General features: G+C 39.1%; 2 protein-coding genes across 2 annotated transcripts; both read left to right on the top strand.

Annotated features, from left to right (window-relative positions):
• The first annotated feature begins 964 nt into the window (after window positions 1-964).
• On the top strand, window positions 965-3701 carry uqcc5 (ubiquinol-cytochrome c reductase complex assembly factor 5). Its single transcript, XM_088332509.1, has 2 exons — window positions 965-1323; window positions 3027-3701. The coding sequence occupies exons 1-2, from the start codon at window positions 1170-1172 to the stop codon at window positions 3116-3118; spliced, it is 246 nt and encodes an 81-aa protein (XP_088188635.1). The 5' UTR covers window positions 965-1169; the 3' UTR covers window positions 3119-3701.
• Window positions 3702-6812: 3111 nt separating this feature from the next.
• On the top strand, window positions 6813-15413 carry LOC148370142 (14-3-3 protein beta/alpha-1). Its single transcript, XM_088332507.1, has 6 exons — window positions 6813-6978; window positions 8864-9165; window positions 9246-9369; window positions 9530-9693; window positions 13681-13776; window positions 13854-15413. Exons 2-6 carry the CDS (start codon window positions 8872-8874, stop codon window positions 13908-13910), a joined length of 735 nt encoding a protein of 244 aa, XP_088188633.1. The 5' UTR covers window positions 6813-6978; window positions 8864-8871; the 3' UTR covers window positions 13911-15413.
• Window positions 15414-17380: the final 1967 nt, after the last annotated feature.

Here is a 17380-nt window from a genome sequence, read left to right as displayed (position 1 = left end):
TCAACTCGCGTCAATAGAGGATTTAAAGCCCCCAAAAGCTAAGCTAACTTAGCCACCGGTGCGCCGTTCGGAGAAGCGTTGCCTTTCCCAGGTTGTTCAACATAGAACAAAAGGGAAGCAACATGAGAACAACATTCCCCTAAACCTGCAACACAGTTGCAATGGGCACACAGAATCGATGATGACTTGTCAACAATGATCCATGGTTGTAAACTTGGCTGAGACAAACTCTGAGAATGTAGAACTTTCCCTTTCACAATCTTGTTTTCATCACCTTCGCTTGTGTGCACAGACACATCCCGAACCCAACCAGACACAAATCTGTCGTAGGCTTCCATACTTTTGTAATTTTGAAAATCCTTCAGTTCACAAAAGGGACTTGGGTGGAAAATAAGATAGTTAACAAGTTCGATGTAAGTCACACACGGCAACAAATCGGGATCAGACTTCCAGTCCTTGTTTTTAATTTTGTAGGGATCCAATTTTCCACCGTGCTTGCTTGTCTAAACTCTCCACGTAGTTTTCCATAGTGTTGATGGACAAAATCCGTACACAAACGAAGCTAGTTGAGTAAATAAATAAACAAACTGAGTAAATATTTGCTCCTCTCGCTTATACCGCTTGTAATCGACAGACTTCCAAGATGGCGGCACGAAGCCGTGTTACTATTTTTAGCACAAAGCGCGGAGCCCTCTATTGTTGCGCGTGTAAGTATTCGGAATTCTTAGATGCACTCAAATAAACTTCCTTTTTCATCTTTAGTAGGTTTAGGTTGGCATTTGAACTGTATTTGAAACAATCATTTTTGTAGTTTCACCATTTTTATCGTAAAATGAGAGAAAGCCGCCGGCACGCGCAAATCTTTATTTCCCTATAGAAAAAGAAATCGTAATTCATTTTCAACTATTTTTTTAGCCTGGTTCTCCCAGGAGTGACGTATTGCGTTACCGGATATTACGTTTAGAATGGGTTTGTTTGTTTTGTGCCTCACACTCCAGTGTTATGAAGTTGCGTTAGCTACCTGTATAACCGCCCGGATTTGTCCGTTTATATTTTTAGAAATGTATCAAAACAAACATACCCATACCAAGGGCAAATAAAATATCCCCCAGCCCAAAGGAATATTTGTTCGTGTTTTGAAACAAGTGTGGTCGTTGACGCTTCTTGGGATGTTTCGGAGAAGTGCAACGCTACGAAAAATTCTCGCTCTCGTTCCTTTCAAAAGTCGTTTAGGTGCATATAGATTTCTTCCGATCTATTTTTGCATCGGTGGCGCCATGGAGTGGATCATGATCAACGTGAGGATCGGTAAAGAAACGTTCTGTGAGTGAAACCTGGCGAGGTCACGTTGTATTTTTTCTTATTTTAGTGTTAGTGCCATTTATTAATACGTTTGAGGTTCCCTGATAATTTTTTTTAAGTCATGTTCATTTGTATAACCCTTAATCCCAAGAAGTCTCAAAGGGATGCACAGACTACTATTATTATTAATATCAGGGTTCTTAAAAGACAAAAACATGAATCATCGATTGTTCGGAACAGTAGTTTGAGGTAGATATATGCCATAAGAGAAAAACAGTTTGAGAAGTGAAATTAAGTTTGTAGGATTTCCAGGAAGTGTGTAATAATATCCATCCATCCATTATCTGCACCGCTTATCCTCAGTAGGGTCACAGGGGTGCTGGAGCCCATCCCAGCTATCTCAGGGACATACAATTCGCATGCTCATTCACACCTAGGGGACAATTTGGACCGGCCAATTCACCTGAAATGCATGTTTTTGGAATGTGGGAGGAAACCGGAGTGCCCAGGGGGAACCCACGCAAGCACAGGGAGAACATGCATACTCCACATAGGAGGTTCAATCTCATGACCTCAGAACTGTGCCGCACACGCCCTGTCCAATGTGCCGCCGTGCTGCCTGTGTAATAATAATGTGTACAAAAAAAATGTCAGGTGCACACATTTGAGCGGCGCAGTGGTTAGCGTGTGTGCAACACAGTTCTGAGGTCATGAGATCAAACCTCCTGTGTGGAGTTTGCATGTTCTCCCCGTGCATGCGTGAGTTTCCCCCGGGCAAACTGGTTTCCTCCCACATTCCAAAAACATGCATGTCAGGTTAATTGGCCGGTCCAAATTGTCCCTAGGTGTGAGTGAGCGAGTGAGTTGTCTTGTCTCTGTGTGCCCTGCGACTGGCTGGCAACCAGTTCAAGGTGTCCTCTGCCCACTGCCCGAACATAGCTGGGACGGGCTCCAGCACCCCAGCGACCCCACTGAGTAAAAGCGGTGCAGATGATGGATGGATGGATGTTTTGATTTGAATATCTTTAGAACGGGGTGTCAAATTCGCACGGGGGCCGGTGCTCTGCCAGAGTTAAGTTATTGGCCTAAAAAGTGTCCCTTAGCTGGAGGGCTCGGGGGCTTTCCAGCGGCTCACACCTAAATTATGATTGCAATGTAAGATTTTAAGAGAGAAAACCAATTATCAATGTTTTTTAAAAAAATGGAATTCATTTCCACTACAATGTACAATGTTTAAATCTAAACTTAAAACTCACTTCTACTCCATAGCATATGAATAACCTACTCGTCGGCTGAAAAATAGTCTGTGTAATATAGTGTAATAATCTGTGAAGCCCTTTGAGACTCTTCGTGATTTAGGGCTATACAAATAAAGATGACTTGACTTGACTACAATTTGTTCATCTTGGGGAAACTTAAAAAAAAAGCATACAAACACTAATTTAAATGATTAATGATCAAAAATGACTTTTCTGCATTTTATTTTTTATAAAACCATTTAACTGAATAAGGGAACTATGCTTTTAGATTTTATATACCAGTATATTCTAGAAAGAAACACAATTAATGCATACTCAGGGATTGCAGTACTGGGCTTTGTTTGAGTTATTTGGATATAAAAGTCAAGTTATTATTTTTTTCTCTGGTAATTTATCATTTTCACAGTCATATCTGGGATGTTACAAAAATGTGATTTCTCTTTTTTTTCCACCCTTTCTCGTCAGATGATGTCTACCGAAGAAAACGATCGGAGAGGGCGTACGAGCAGAAAGTACGAGACGGTCTCATAGTTCTAGACGAGCAGACAGCAAAGTGATGTACGTCTGCATTACATCATGGACACAGCCGTGGGATTGTGCTATATTATCACAAAGTTCAGATCCATGAAGTTATGGCAAAATCACGAACATTTAACTGTTTATTTGTTTTCAAAATGTAAAATTTGGCACAGTGCGCTCACTATTATGTGTAAACGGCTTGGTTTGGCTTTAAAGACAAAATAGCACCAGCCAAGATATAAAAGTGTGTATTTTTTCCTCTTCATGCATTAACTGTGATGCATCCTGTATTGTAGGTGAAAAAGATGGCTGAGTTTTTGTCTTTACCGATATGTAAACGGCTGATTTTGTCTGTTGATAAGTTAATAGTTTTGTTGACGCTCAAAAAAAAGATCAAACGATTTTGAATTTGCAAGGAGAACAGGAGTGTGGAGCAGTGTGGATAAGATGTTCCCTGTGGCAATGAAAGGGCAATTCCCACACAGGAAATCAATCTGTTCAAGCAAACACCCTAAACATGTTGGTAAGTATGTAAATAAGAAATTTACATACCTGATTGTTTATGTGCATCTAAATATGCATCAAACAAACATTAAATAAAGGGACATTTGATCAGCCTCATCACAATGTTGCCTTTAGTTCGTAGCATCTACAAAAGTGGATAAATTATTTTTCAAGTGTTGCACAATCAATCGTCCTGGAATATTTCCAATTTGGTTTGTATCAACTTATATCTTTTGGAGCTACAGCTTGGTCTGATTCCTTAAGGATGTCATAATCATGCATTCCGTGAAAAGAGGTCAGCCCTCATAATCTCATTTTTCTCAGGCTATATCCTTGCATAGATATCCCTATTTTCCATGTGCCACTGCTCCTGCCTTCCATTCAGCCCCCCAGAAAAAGACAATGTCAACAAAAATAATGCAAAGATGTAAAAATCAAAACTCCACGAATGGACCGTAAACACGAGACAACATTAAATTTAAATATGGAAAAAAAACCTACTTAAAGAAACACAAAAGGAAAATTATCTAACGATTGATGGGGAAAAAATACAAGGATAGTTCTTGTAGAATAAGTTGTAAGTGGATCAGCAAATAGTGCATTGAAAAATCGTGTACTAACATTAGCGACGACATTGCGCGAGAAAAAATTAAGAAATCTTGGCCTTAAAATCAACAATTGCAAATATTATATCGATATAATGAAACTGCAATGTACGTTTCTAATTCTCTTACAGTTTAGGCCAGTCTTTAAACACTATCTTGTAAATATTGCCTATCGCCCTATCCTAATCTCTTTTTTATTTTCATTTTTTTATGACAAATGTATCTAATCCCGTTGTAAACAATGCTCATTACGTTGTTATCAATGACAATGAGGACAGTTCTACAGGGCTGTCCTAGAATATTGTGATATTTATTTTCTGTAACGCAATAAAAGTCTCTTACATTCAGTATTCAATATAAATCAACTGAAATATTGCAAACCTTTTTCTCATTCAAAAATTGTGATTATGCATCCGGGGAACTAATATTTTGAGTTGTGGGCCACATTGATGTTGAAAAATTTGGCAAGGCTGTTGTCTCTGCTGTTGAACTGAAGCTTAAAGGACAGTGGATGCATCTCGTAAATGAGTTACGGCGAGTGTTGAACGTGTTTTACCTTGCCTGACCTTGATCATAAAACAATGTGGTTGCGTTTCCATTCTGTCATTGATGTTGAATTTTCTGATAAATCATTTTGCAAGAAGCCATGTTCAGAAAATCAAAGGCTAAAGATATACACTACAATCAGAATAGCAATACTTTGCCGCCGTCTCAAACAACCTGCCCTGGGGCCATTCGCAGCCCGCAGACTCATATTATGAGGCCCCCACCCTAAAATGTTATTTTAATGTAAAAGTTTAATATGAATCATCACTGATGATAAAGTGAAGCTTAAAGGACAAGTCACAAGGAAGAAAAGGTAAAAAAAACGTTTTTGGAGGGTTACCCTTAGTAGCAACATGGCCAGTAAATATGTTCACTCCTCATAGGAGATTCTCAAGTCAAATAATGCAAATTTCTACACCTACGAGTATTTAAAAGAGAGGCACATTTATATGACAGTTTATGTATTTTGTTTGATTCAAACAAAAATGTTTTTTTTTTTATGAATGCATGATTTTTTTTAACCACAAGAGGTGTTAAATAATACACAATGTTCCTTCTGAATCACAATAATTCTATATTTCAACTCACATGTGTCATCTTTCCTGGTTGATTGACTTATATTCTTACAATTGCTGTGTTATTTTATTTTTGTAAATTTTTTGAAATTATATTGTATAGATGTTTTTTTCCTAAAATATATTTTACAATGGAATATTGTCATCAAACCTGATGCAGCCCAACCTCAACCAGACCCAAGAAAAACAAGTTTGAGACACCTGTTCTTCAAAGACTGTCTTGATGTGAGTAGATGGTTGTCGCCTTGTGTTTTATTACCGCTTCACAAAGGGGAATTGCAATTATTTGTAAGGGGGCAATAAGCTGAGTTGTAAAAAGATACAATAAATTCTTTTGAGGTGGGGGGGGGGTTGTTGTCCTCGGATGACTACAGAATTTATACCTGTCAACCTGTATGTTTTTGCTGTACAAAGTATGTTTATCATGCAATATAAGACGCGTACGACGTATGAGAAAATCTGTATGGAAAAACGCAAAGTTGTCAATTATGGGTACCATCCGGTATACACCGACTATCACGAAACAGCAAATCAATCAAGTCAAACAAGTTCGCCGGTATCTCGGTATTGTTTTTTTCCCGTTGCAAACGAAGCGAGCGGTTTGATGCTACTGTGCGCATGCGTCTGCAGCCTCGGATTTCATGTGGTAGTTATGTAGTGAAAAGAAGTCAGTCTCTTTTTAGAGAACCGGCTTTTTCGGCTCAACTCATTAAAGAGAGCCGGCTCTCAAACGGCGCACTTGCTTTGATGCATTATTTTACGAATTATTATGTCGTATACAGAAGTTAAGAAAATAAGGAAGTGTTTGTGGTTATCCCATTTAAATCAGTATACTACCAACAACAATTTAATGCAGAAAATGAATTAATAATTTGAATAAGAAAATTCTACTTAATTATATTTGTATGTATTCTTTTCTTCTACAGTGAACGTCCAAGCGACTTAATTTTTGAACTTTTTTATAATAAACGTCATTCATGTCGAGCAACTCAGTATTTTACAACAAAATGTTAATTAACAATATATATGATATAATGAAACACATATACAATATAACATAAATAAACACGTTTGGAAAAAAATATGGTCTAAGATTATTCTGTATTTTGTAAGGGAAAATGCGACAGTTTGTAAGGGCATGGAGCCGTCGAGGTTGGCAGGTATGTATTTAATTTTTGAATTTTTTTAAAATTATATTGTATGGATGTTGTTTTCCTAAATATATTTTACAATGGAATATTGCAGCCCAACCTCAACCAGACCCAAGAAAAACAAGTTTGTCCTCTGATGACTACGAAATTGTCAATCAGAAAGACGATGAAAGAGATGCTTGCTGACCTTGACCATTGAAATATGATTTATCTCATTTTTGTTGCGTGACCGACAAAGCGCCGCAATGTATAAAGAAAACCGTAAAATGACGATCAATTGAAGGAGCGATCAAAACCTTACACTGATTTATTTCTATGACTGAGTAAAAATCGTCGTGATCCTCGTAATATCTTACGTAAGTCGAATGAGATGCGAGAGAAAAAAGAGGAAATGCAAGCAGCCTTAGAACGGAAGTAGTTCTGCCTTGTGATAGACGCCGAGCGCAACGGGACGACGGAGGCATTAAAACGTCTAACACAGAGTTGAGAAGAATCAGGATTAAAAGTCGACAATATTGTAAGTGCGTCAACGTCGTGGGTTTCAGGTTTTTAACTCGTTTCTTATCCTAACTGAGCGATTTACGACGCGTGGCTTCTTTTTCCTCTGCCCCTCTTCCGTCCCGGCCAATCGAATCCTTTTTGAGGAGCCATCATATAACGGTACAGCCTAGCTTGGGCTTCGTCGGAGGCTAACTAGCCTTAGCATTAGCCACTGCTAGCTTTTAACGCTAGTGCTAGCTCGCCTGTCTAACGGTACCGATGCCGTGACACTTTTGTTCTAACGGGAGGGATAGCAAGCCTTAGCGGGCCGTGTTGTGTTAGAGAAGCGGTACAAAGATAACGAATAACAAACGCAGCTTTCCGTTATTGGAGCCACCGCAACAATAATGTTGCTATCTTTGATAAAATGCATTTCATTGAGCCCAATAGCGCTTGTGCAGGAAATATATGTTGCAATCCACCCCTGGTTCTGTGGCCTAGCTAATGGGACGTTGCAGATGCATTTGGCACATTGGCCGACGACGTGTGACATGAATTTCACTCACTTTTTTGAATCCCTTCGTAAACTCTTTATTCCATAACAAACGTTATGCACGAAAATAAAGTCGTTGGTGTCGTGTATTAAAACGTATCGTTGCGCTAGCGCCTTTAGCAACAATAGCGGCGGACCGCTACTTTGACGGCTGCTTTACAAAGAACTTTGATTTTTTTTTAATGGTAAACGTCATATACTTATTATTTTACTCAATATGTAAAAGTAACTATGAACGAACATTTTATTTTATCTAGTTGAACTAACTGATAGGGAGAAAGCTTGTAATTAGCTAGGAGCTAACCAGCAAATGCAAGGATGACCCACTTGCCAAGGGGCCCAGTTTGCGTCGCTCATCCGCACTCGTCGACTTAATGCCGTCTTTCGCAGCCTCTTAGCGGAAACCTTATCTGATATCATATGTAAAATACATTCGGTGAATTATTCAAACAAATCTGTTCCATACAATCTGTCATGGGCCGAGACGCATCATTCACCTTGCCCAAATCAGTGTAGCAAACCCCCGGCATACGACATTAATTTGTTTGGAGGTAGGGCCCGTAAAAGTGAATTTGCCGCGTAGCGGGGAATAGAAACCTATAATTATCCGTAGCAAATGCGCCCCGATCCCTGGTCCCTCAGATTAAAAAAGTTTAAATCATAATGCTGTGTAATAGGTACCACTCGTGCATTTATTTTTAAATAACAATCAAATACTGTATTTTCTGGATTATAAGGCACACCTAACATTTTCCAGAAATTTGAAAGTGTGCCTTATAATTCAGTGCGCCTCATAGAATGTAGAAATGGTCAATTAAAATGGGAAATAGGTAACAATACAATTTAATGCATCTACATACGATAACCAATTATGAACAAATCTAGTTATTTTACTTGTTCAAACAGATTTCATAATCTTTATATTCTATGAAATAAGATTTCTTTTCTACAGTACAATCTGATACGTTTGTGTGTTTTTTATTTTTATTTTTGTTTTGTTTTGTTTTTTTAATGCAACCCCGGCTCTTACTGTGGTATTGATTTCACGCGCCTTATAGTCCGGTCCATCATATATATGTAATAAAAAGTTCACAGAGGAATATTTTGAGGGTGCACTTCAAAATCATTTGCGCCTTTATAGTAAAGAAATTACGGTACACGTTTGAAAGTGAAATTAAATTTTATTTACACTTGGTGTGAGCAAAAGATGGTGGTACAACAACGGCGGATTAAAAATGAAACTTAATTCTAGATCTTCAAGTTTCAAGGATTGTCATGTCCTGATATTCTTTATGTTCTTCTGATTTTTTCTGAATCAAATTTAAATGATTTAATTTTTTCGTTCATTTTCCCGTTCTATATTTTGCAGTCTAGAAAATGGATAAGAACGACCTGGTACAGAACGCCAAGCTGGCTGAGCAGGCCGAGCGCTACGATGACATGGCGGCAGCCATGAAGAGCGTGACAGAGCAAAGTACGGAGCTTTCAAACGAGGAGCGCAACCTTCTCTCAGTGGCCTACAAGAACGTGGTGGGTGCGCGCCGCTCGTCCTGGCGTGTCATCTCCAGCATCGAGCAGAAAATCGAAGGCAACGACAAGAAGAAGCAGATGGCTCGCGAATATCGGGAGAAAATCGAGTCTGAGCTGCAGGAGATTTGCCACGATGTGCTGGTAAGTTCAACTTCTATTATTTCATTCTTTCCAGGTGCTCTCCATTTATTCAAATGACAATATTAACTGACTGTTTTCAGGGGCTACTGGACAAGTACCTTATTGTCAATGCAGGGAGTTCTGAAGGCAAGGTGTTCTATCTGAAAATGAAGGGTGACTATTACAGATACCTGTCTGAGGTTGCATCTGGAGATGCTAAAAAAGGTAAGGCCTTGATGCACATGTTTTCTTATTCCTAATGTAACTGTAATATTGGCTGCCATTGACCAGATAGATGCTAGGTTAGCATAGCATTGTGTATATGACTCTCAAAGTGATCAACCCAGCCTTGTTTTTTATGTTGCACACATTTTTGTGTTTTCAGATACAGTGGATAACTCCCAGCAGGCGTACCAGCAAGCTTTCGACATTAGCAAGGGGGACATGCAGCCAACACACCCCATCAGGCTCGGCCTTGCACTCAACTTTTCCGTCTTTTATTACGAGATTCAGAACAACCCGGAAAAAGCCTGCAGCCTGGCAAAGACGGTGGGAGTTTAAGGCTTTTTCTGAACTTTAGTTAGCGGGTAAACTAACACTTAGACACGCTACTGTAAAATTAAATACCACTCAAGAACATGAAAGCGGTGGAATTTATACAACTTGTACAAGGAGAGATCAAAAAGTAAAAAGCGTAACATAAGAGGAACAAGCACAATGTCAGAAATGTTTCCAAATAGAAACATTTCAATTATAATTCAATTATTGCGTTATGTCTAAATATTAGACTTAATATTATACAATAAATCTGATGATTTTGTGCACACCAAAAAAGTGCCTTTAATGTTAAATAGAGAAAAAACACGGTTCATTAATTGTTGAAGATGGTGTAATGTCTATGTTGACCAACAAAGGGCAGCGTCATCATTCTTTATTCGTTTTTCTCAGTTTTGCTGTCTTGTTTAATCGAGTGCTGGCCCTGGGAAAGATGAAATGAAATGATCTGCATTTACCGTAAATTCTGGACTATATAGCGCACCTGATTATAAGCCACACCCACCACTTTCTAGGTGATTTGCCACTGTTGTACTTATACTAGCCGCACCCTTGTATAAGCCGCGTGCGCCCGTCTTAACATATGTGACACAATCACAAGTTCAACCCAGACCAGGCTGTAAGTTCCATGATTGTAACCAAATAATTAGTAGACAACCTTTGAACCATAATCGGCATCATGAATAGCAAATTATTCCCGTAATTAACGTATGATGCAGACTTGTAAAGTCCGGGTCCTGTTGAAAGTAATCCAAGGAAACAAAATGTATATTTCCAAAGTTAAGGGGGGGGGGGGAGTATATATCCACTATTGTCCGCTGCGACAACAGACAGATCTACCGGTAACTCTGCTTTACCCCAATTCCCATCAGCCCGTGTTTGCTCCGCCCCTTATTTTTGATTCGTCTCTAGAACACATAACAGAATACATCTCTAAAATACATTACAAAAATATACAGTTGCAAATACATATTATACATGGTTACACATATTTACGAAGAAAGACGGTACACCGAGAGTTTTCAAAGCTTTAATAATAATAATAATAATATAACTGTCATCCCAAACTGTGGCTTTAAAAGGTACCAACACGCTAGTAGGATCACGCTCGCAATGTATCAAACGTGCCTGTTAAAAAAAGCACCCCTTAATTGTGAAATTCACGGAAGATCGTCCTCAACTTCCTCTTCACAACTATCGCCATTAAGGGCGTCTTCCTCATTATTGGAACGAGACAATGTATGCTTAAATTTAGAGGTTGCAGTCTTTCTTGGCGCACATATTCTACTAGTCCTAATCTTACCTTTTAAACTCCATCTCCACTGGCGGCAGTTAGAAAAATTCCATGAATTGGCCGCTTCACTGAATAAGCCGCAGGGCTGAACATTTGGGGGGAAAAGTAGCGGCTTGTAGTCCGGAATTTACGGTATATATCGCTTTTTAAGTCAATGAAGACTTCCCAAAGCGCTTTACAATGTGCTTCACATTTACCCATTCACACACACTCGCACACCAATAGCGGCCATGCAAGGCGCCAACCTGCTTATTGGGGGCATTAGGGATTCAGTGTCTTGCCCAAGCACACTTCGACAAGTGAAATGATCTGCATTTATATAGCGCTTTTCAAGTCAATGACTTCCCAAAGCGCTTTACATTGTGCTTCACATTTCCCAATAGCGGCCGTGATCTGTGCAGCCATGTAAGGCGCTAACCTGCTTATTGGGGATAATTGGGGGTTCAATGTCTTACCCAAGGACACTTCGACATGTAACACGGACAAGCCGGGATTCTAACTGGGATCCCTTAATCCTAAAACGATCGCTCTACCTCCTGAGCTACTGCCGCGACATGTAACACGGAGGAGCCGGGATTCGAACCTGCAATCTCTTGATCCGCAGACGAGCGCTCTACCTCCTGAGACAATGTGTCTATTAGCCTATTAGTGCTTCTTTTAAGGGAAGTGTACCTACCAGAGAGCAACAGAGGTGGTAGCCGGGGTGAAAAGAATCATTATAATATAAATTGCTCTGCTACAGTACGTGTATGAAACAGGTGAAAAATTCACTTTACAATTGAGCACTAGTTCTTAGTCCTGTGTGTGTTTTGTTACAGAAATCTCCAATTGCATTCATTGTTTTTTTTGTTGTTTTTTTTTTTTTAGAGGCCCACCGGATTCTTGTAGAACGCTCACCTGCGTTCTAACGCACACCCCAAATTCTTTATTAATAATTGGTCTAAAATTTTGTTTCACCCTTTTCAGCTCAAACTGATCATTGTAAGTGACAGCCATTGTTAAGCACATGTCATGAACACCATTATTAAAATAATTTATTTACAACAGCAACACAAAATCTACCATGTATTTTATTAATGTCCTTCAAAGTCAGATTTCTTATCAAATACACTAAAGCTGGCATTTTCAAAGTATGGCCTGTGGGCCAGTTACGGCCGTGATCAAGTTTTTACTGCCCCGCGGCCTCTGTCAATAGTTCATGTCAAGTCATGTTTATTAGTCATAAAATTAATAATATATGGCCCACCAGTAATGTTGACTGCAGTGAAAAATAAATTTGTCCCCAAAAAAATCACAATTTCACCAGATAATGGCAGTTGCCCTTTGGACACCTTGCCCTTGGATGTCTATGAAAATTGTAGCCCACCCTATTTCCCACAAGGTGACTGTTAATTTTTTTTTTAAAGTTAACTGTGAGGGTTGTCGCTCCCAGGACAAGTGGAAATTGGAGTATTTCTTTCACCAAAATCTGAAAAAAACTGCATCTGCCTAATTTTCCAAGAGACTGTGGCTATTTTCATACAATGTAATATAAAATGAAAATGCTAGATCAAACATGCTGACTAAAAAAAGCTAACTGGAAACAGACACTGTGTAAAGGTGAAGCAACTAGAAGCTGTTTTAACAGAACAGCAGCACTTTTTTTGCAAGACCCTGCGAGTCAAATTAAAATGCTACAAAGGCAAGCCACGAGGTCGCAACGCTAATGGCCAAGCTTTGCCGACCTTGGATACTGGACTGTGATTAGTTTGGTACCGGGCTGCACAGAAAGAAAAAACTTGACGTATTATTTGCATTTAGGGTATCATTGTTATTTAGCAATGATTGATCATCAATTAACAAATATCGCTGACCTACTCTGCTCCGCTTTGGAGACAATGGGAATCAAATCCAGATCGCAGCGATGGGAGCGTTGAAAATCAACCACTGGTCCTCTTGGGTTGTGGATTAAAATGAAAAGGCATTACGTTTAATGTCATCATCGCATTTTTTGATTCACGGTGCTACTTTATGCATTGTCGTCATGGAGCATTTTTGGGAAAGAGCCAAAACAACTATGTGCAATGCAGTACCGTGAGTAGAAACGGTAAATAAAATCGATTACCTTTTCCTGTGTCATTTACTCGTCCAGTGATTAGACAATGTGTCTGGGCTTTATAATAATAGTAATCATAACAATATTATCCTTATTTTAGTTCTTAAGTTCTTTTTAAGTTATCATTGTACCACAAGTTAAACCGGTCCTTGGTACAGAAAAGCTTGGCGAACCCTTGTCAAGTGGTTTGGATTCGCCGCTCTTACCGCTGAGACCCAGTTTCAATTCCCATTTAATCCAATGTTTTGCAATAGTGGTCGGCAATGTTTTTTCAACACAAAATAGTCATGTTTAAGTCCTGCTTAATCACAAGAATAGCTGTAAATACGGTGATATACTTCCGTAAAACCTCCTGCACATAAACATTGCGTTCCTTTATAGCTTGAAAAGATAGATAGATAGATACTTTGTTCATCCCCGAAGGGAAATTCACATTTCCAGCAGCATCCCTGAGCTGAGAACAATCGAGAACAATCGAAAATAACACGGGAGCTGCTGGAGTGGCTGCCAAGCGTTCCACACGAATAAATACAGTATTTGACATCTAAATTCACGTTTGAGGGTCTTATACAATTTTGTGGGTTCTTTTCAGGCATTTGATGAAGCGATCGCTGAGCTCGACACTTTGAACGAAGACTCTTACAAGGACAGCACCCTGATTATGCAGCTACTAAGGGACAACTTGACTGTGAGTTTATCTTTTTGTCTTGGTTTCGCCACGCACTTCAATGCGGCGACTTCACCTGCGCCTTTTTTCGTTCTCAGCTGTGGACATCGGAAAACCAGGGAGACGAGGGGGAGACCGGAGAAGGAGAAAACTAAAGGAATTGCACTGTTAATCCACCTACACTCTTATCTTAAAACACAGACAGCTTATATACATCCCCTTCCGTGCCCCCGCCCCCTCCCTCCACTCCATCAGCCCCTCCCTCTTCTGTATGACAAGCAGCCTGAATTGCTCCTGACCAACTAGTTCACCCCCTCTCGGTTCACTGTGAGGCGACAGGGTCATTTTCAGTTGTTAGTACGTTCAGTCACTTTGTAGAAACTCGTCTTGTTTTCATTAGCTTCGTGTGTACGTCTGCATGTTTGTGGGGAGCGAGCGAGTGTAAAAGATATTTTACGTATGCGCGCACTTGTGTGAGAGAAATCTTTGTTGGGGTGGGGGGAGGTGGTTGTTGTGAATTTTGATAGTCCTTCCAAATTCCTTTTTTCTCCCGGCTAGTTTGTGGCTCATTTTTCCTCCCCCCAACCCTCATCTTTTTTTGTTACTTTTATTATTGTGATTCAACATATTTACAGGTTTTATTGTATGGATTTTATTGTGTGGTAATTAAACTGGCAAAACACTGTGATGGTAGGTGTTCCATTTGCTTCACAAACCCAAAAGCAGCTTGCGTTCTCACTTTTTGCCCCCCCGGAAAGATGTACAATCCCGTATTCGACTTGATGCAATTCTGCTGTGGGCTCATACAGAAAGGAGGCCGGCTGTATTGTGACACTGACCATCTGAGTGTAATGCACCTCACTTTAGTTTGCAAGTTAAAGGGAGCGCTTCAACAGTCTAGTTTCATGTTCCAGGCCAACCCCTCTTTACCAACTTGGAAGTTGATTGACCTAATAGTTTCAAGTGACACTGTCTAATGTGAGTGCAGAGAAAAAAAAATCGTACCTCCTAAAATGATGGTTTTATTGACAACAAAACCCCTTTTGTGTATCGCTTCGGCTCCTTTTTTTTTTTAATTTCAGTGTTAAATATACGAGATCCGAGCTTCAACTTGAGGATTTGTGCAGACTCATCACCTGAGTGATGCTCAAAGGTGCCATTTCATCTCGTTGGAAAGGAGCTCAGTGTCACAATACCGTGTATCACCACTACATTCCACATATTATAGTTGAAGACACCATTCCACGTTATTATGCTGTTCATTCTGACAATGCTCCGAGAAATTGAAATGTTTTGTTCATTAAAAAAAGAGAGTCAATTTCATTATGCTCGATGAAAATGCAGTTAGTGAATGTGGAACGAAGCCTGTCTGTATATCTGGTATTTACTTGCTTTGTTTTTACTGACAAGTCTTATGGCTTAAAAAAAAGAAAAAAGAAAAAAATGCTTCTGTAACAGTCTAATTACCCAGTGCACACACGTGGTTGTGAAAATTTAGAATAGTCCTAAAAAGAAATGATGACTTGGAGATAAACAATGGTTGGTGTAACTCTAGCTTTGTGTTTATGTATCTTAAAACCATTCTAGTTTCACTATACATGTAATACATAGGAACGTGTCAAAGACCATTCAGTGAAATAAAGTTTCGTTTAAAATAATCCATTGTCATTTTGTGGTGTCAGACACCAAGGTCAGAATATGAATTGCTTATATATGAACTCCACTGCGCTACTCTTTGGTCGTGATCACAATATGATTTTTACAATATTGGTGACTGTTGGATTGGTAGTGTGTATGTTTACATTATAAATAGCCTTAGAAATTATGGTTAGCATAGCTCGGCTGGGATATAGGCTACAATGTCAAATTTTAACTGGATCCATGCACGCCAAGTGTAGGGCGTGTTACTGAAAAAAGTAATTAGTTACTAATTACTTAATTTAAAGCATAATTCCGTTTTTACAATTTATTTCAATTTACTGACACTAAAAAAGTAACGCGTTACTCTTAAAGTATCTAGTCACAAATGCCTGTATAAACTCACAGAACCAATTGAACCTGAATTTTTGTTTTGGGCTTTGTAGGGGTGTATTTAATTTTTCTCTTTTTTTTCCCATTTTATTTTATTTTGTTTCCCTTTCCCCCCCCGATTTAAAGAAAAAAAAATCTTGCTTTTTTTTTTTTTAAATCCTTTTTCCCTTTTTTTTTGGTGCATATTTTATCTCCTTTTTCTTTTGTTCTTTTGCTGAGCTGTCCGCATACCTTTAAAAATAGTTAGGTGCTAGGGCATTGTGATTCTCTACCCAAGACATTTCTTTGAGGGTGGAGGGGGGATTGACTGAGTCTAACCCCACCTCCAATGATTAACCTAGCAATGGGATAGAACGCAAGTCGTTTTTTGGACATGCATATCAAACTGACCTTTCAGGGTTCCTGCGGATCCTTTCAGTCAAGTCCTGTTTATTTGTATAGTCCTTAATCACAAGAAGTCTATAAGGTCTGCACAGACCATAGACTATTACAGACCATTATTACTCCATAAAAATATATTTTTCACAAGGCATTAATGTGTATTCAAATAATGTAATTATTTTTCATGTGGATTTTCCCAGCATTTTCAATATTTTCTCATAATAATCAAATTCCACGCAAGAAAAATGTTTTAGTTTTTAGTTTTTTTTTAGTGTGTTTTGTAAAGTGTAGTGCTGAAAAATGAGGCATCATTCTAATAGATAAGAGGCCAACTAATATACTGTATAATTATAAGCAAATACATAATATTAATACATGATATAATAGTATTGTTTGTTTTTCGAAACCAATTTGATGAAATGGTCTATTAAATAAGGCAGCTGGGTGGTTAGCGCACAGCCCCACGGTGCAGAGGTTCAGGGCGCAACCTCCCCGAGTTGAGTTTGCATGTTCTCACCTTGCCTGCGTGTCCTCCGAGGACTCCGCTTTCCCTTAAAAAACATTTGATTTTTTTTTTTTTTTTCGAAAAATAAGGCCTTTTTCGAAAGTCTTAAAAATGTGACCACATTGATTAGTAATATTTATATTTGTTTGAACTAAATGATTTAATAACATTTATCATTGGTATTTTTTGATAAATCACCATGTTTATTTAGTTTAAAAAGTGACTGTCAGACAAATGTTTTTTTGTCTTGGCTCAAAGCTGTGCCAGGTAACGTGTATGAGGCATGACGTATTGTGAGCAAGAAATATTTGTGTTTTTTTGTTTTGTGTAGGCGGCACGGGGGAGTGGTTAGCGTGTCTGCGGCACAGTTCTGAGGTCATGGGATCAAGTCTAGATACCAGCCTTCCTGTGTGGTGTTTGCATGTTCTCCCCATGCTTGTGTGGGTTTCCTCCCACATTCCACAAACATGCATGTTAGGTTAATTGGCCTGTTCAAATTGTCCCTAGGTATGATGAGCGAGTGAGTTGTCTGCCCCTGCAACCAGTTCAGGGTTTAACCTGCCCGCTGCCCAAAGATAGCTGGTATGGGCTCCAGCACCCCCGCGAGCGTACTGAGAATAAGCAGTGCAGATAATGAACAGAGGGATGTTCAATTGTTTTTTTTTTGTCAACTTTGTCTTAAAACTATTTTCAAAGGGCATTAAAAGT

The sequence above is a fragment of the Urocampus carinirostris genome, chromosome 3 (assembly GCF_059441175.1).
Source record: "Urocampus carinirostris isolate Australia breed hairy pipefish chromosome 3, RoL_Ucar_1.0, whole genome shotgun sequence".
NCBI classification, from domain to species: Eukaryota; Metazoa; Chordata; class Actinopteri; order Syngnathiformes; family Syngnathidae; genus Urocampus; species Urocampus carinirostris.
Note: the sequence above shows the minus strand (reverse complement) of the source record. Positions and strands in the feature narration are given on the sequence as shown.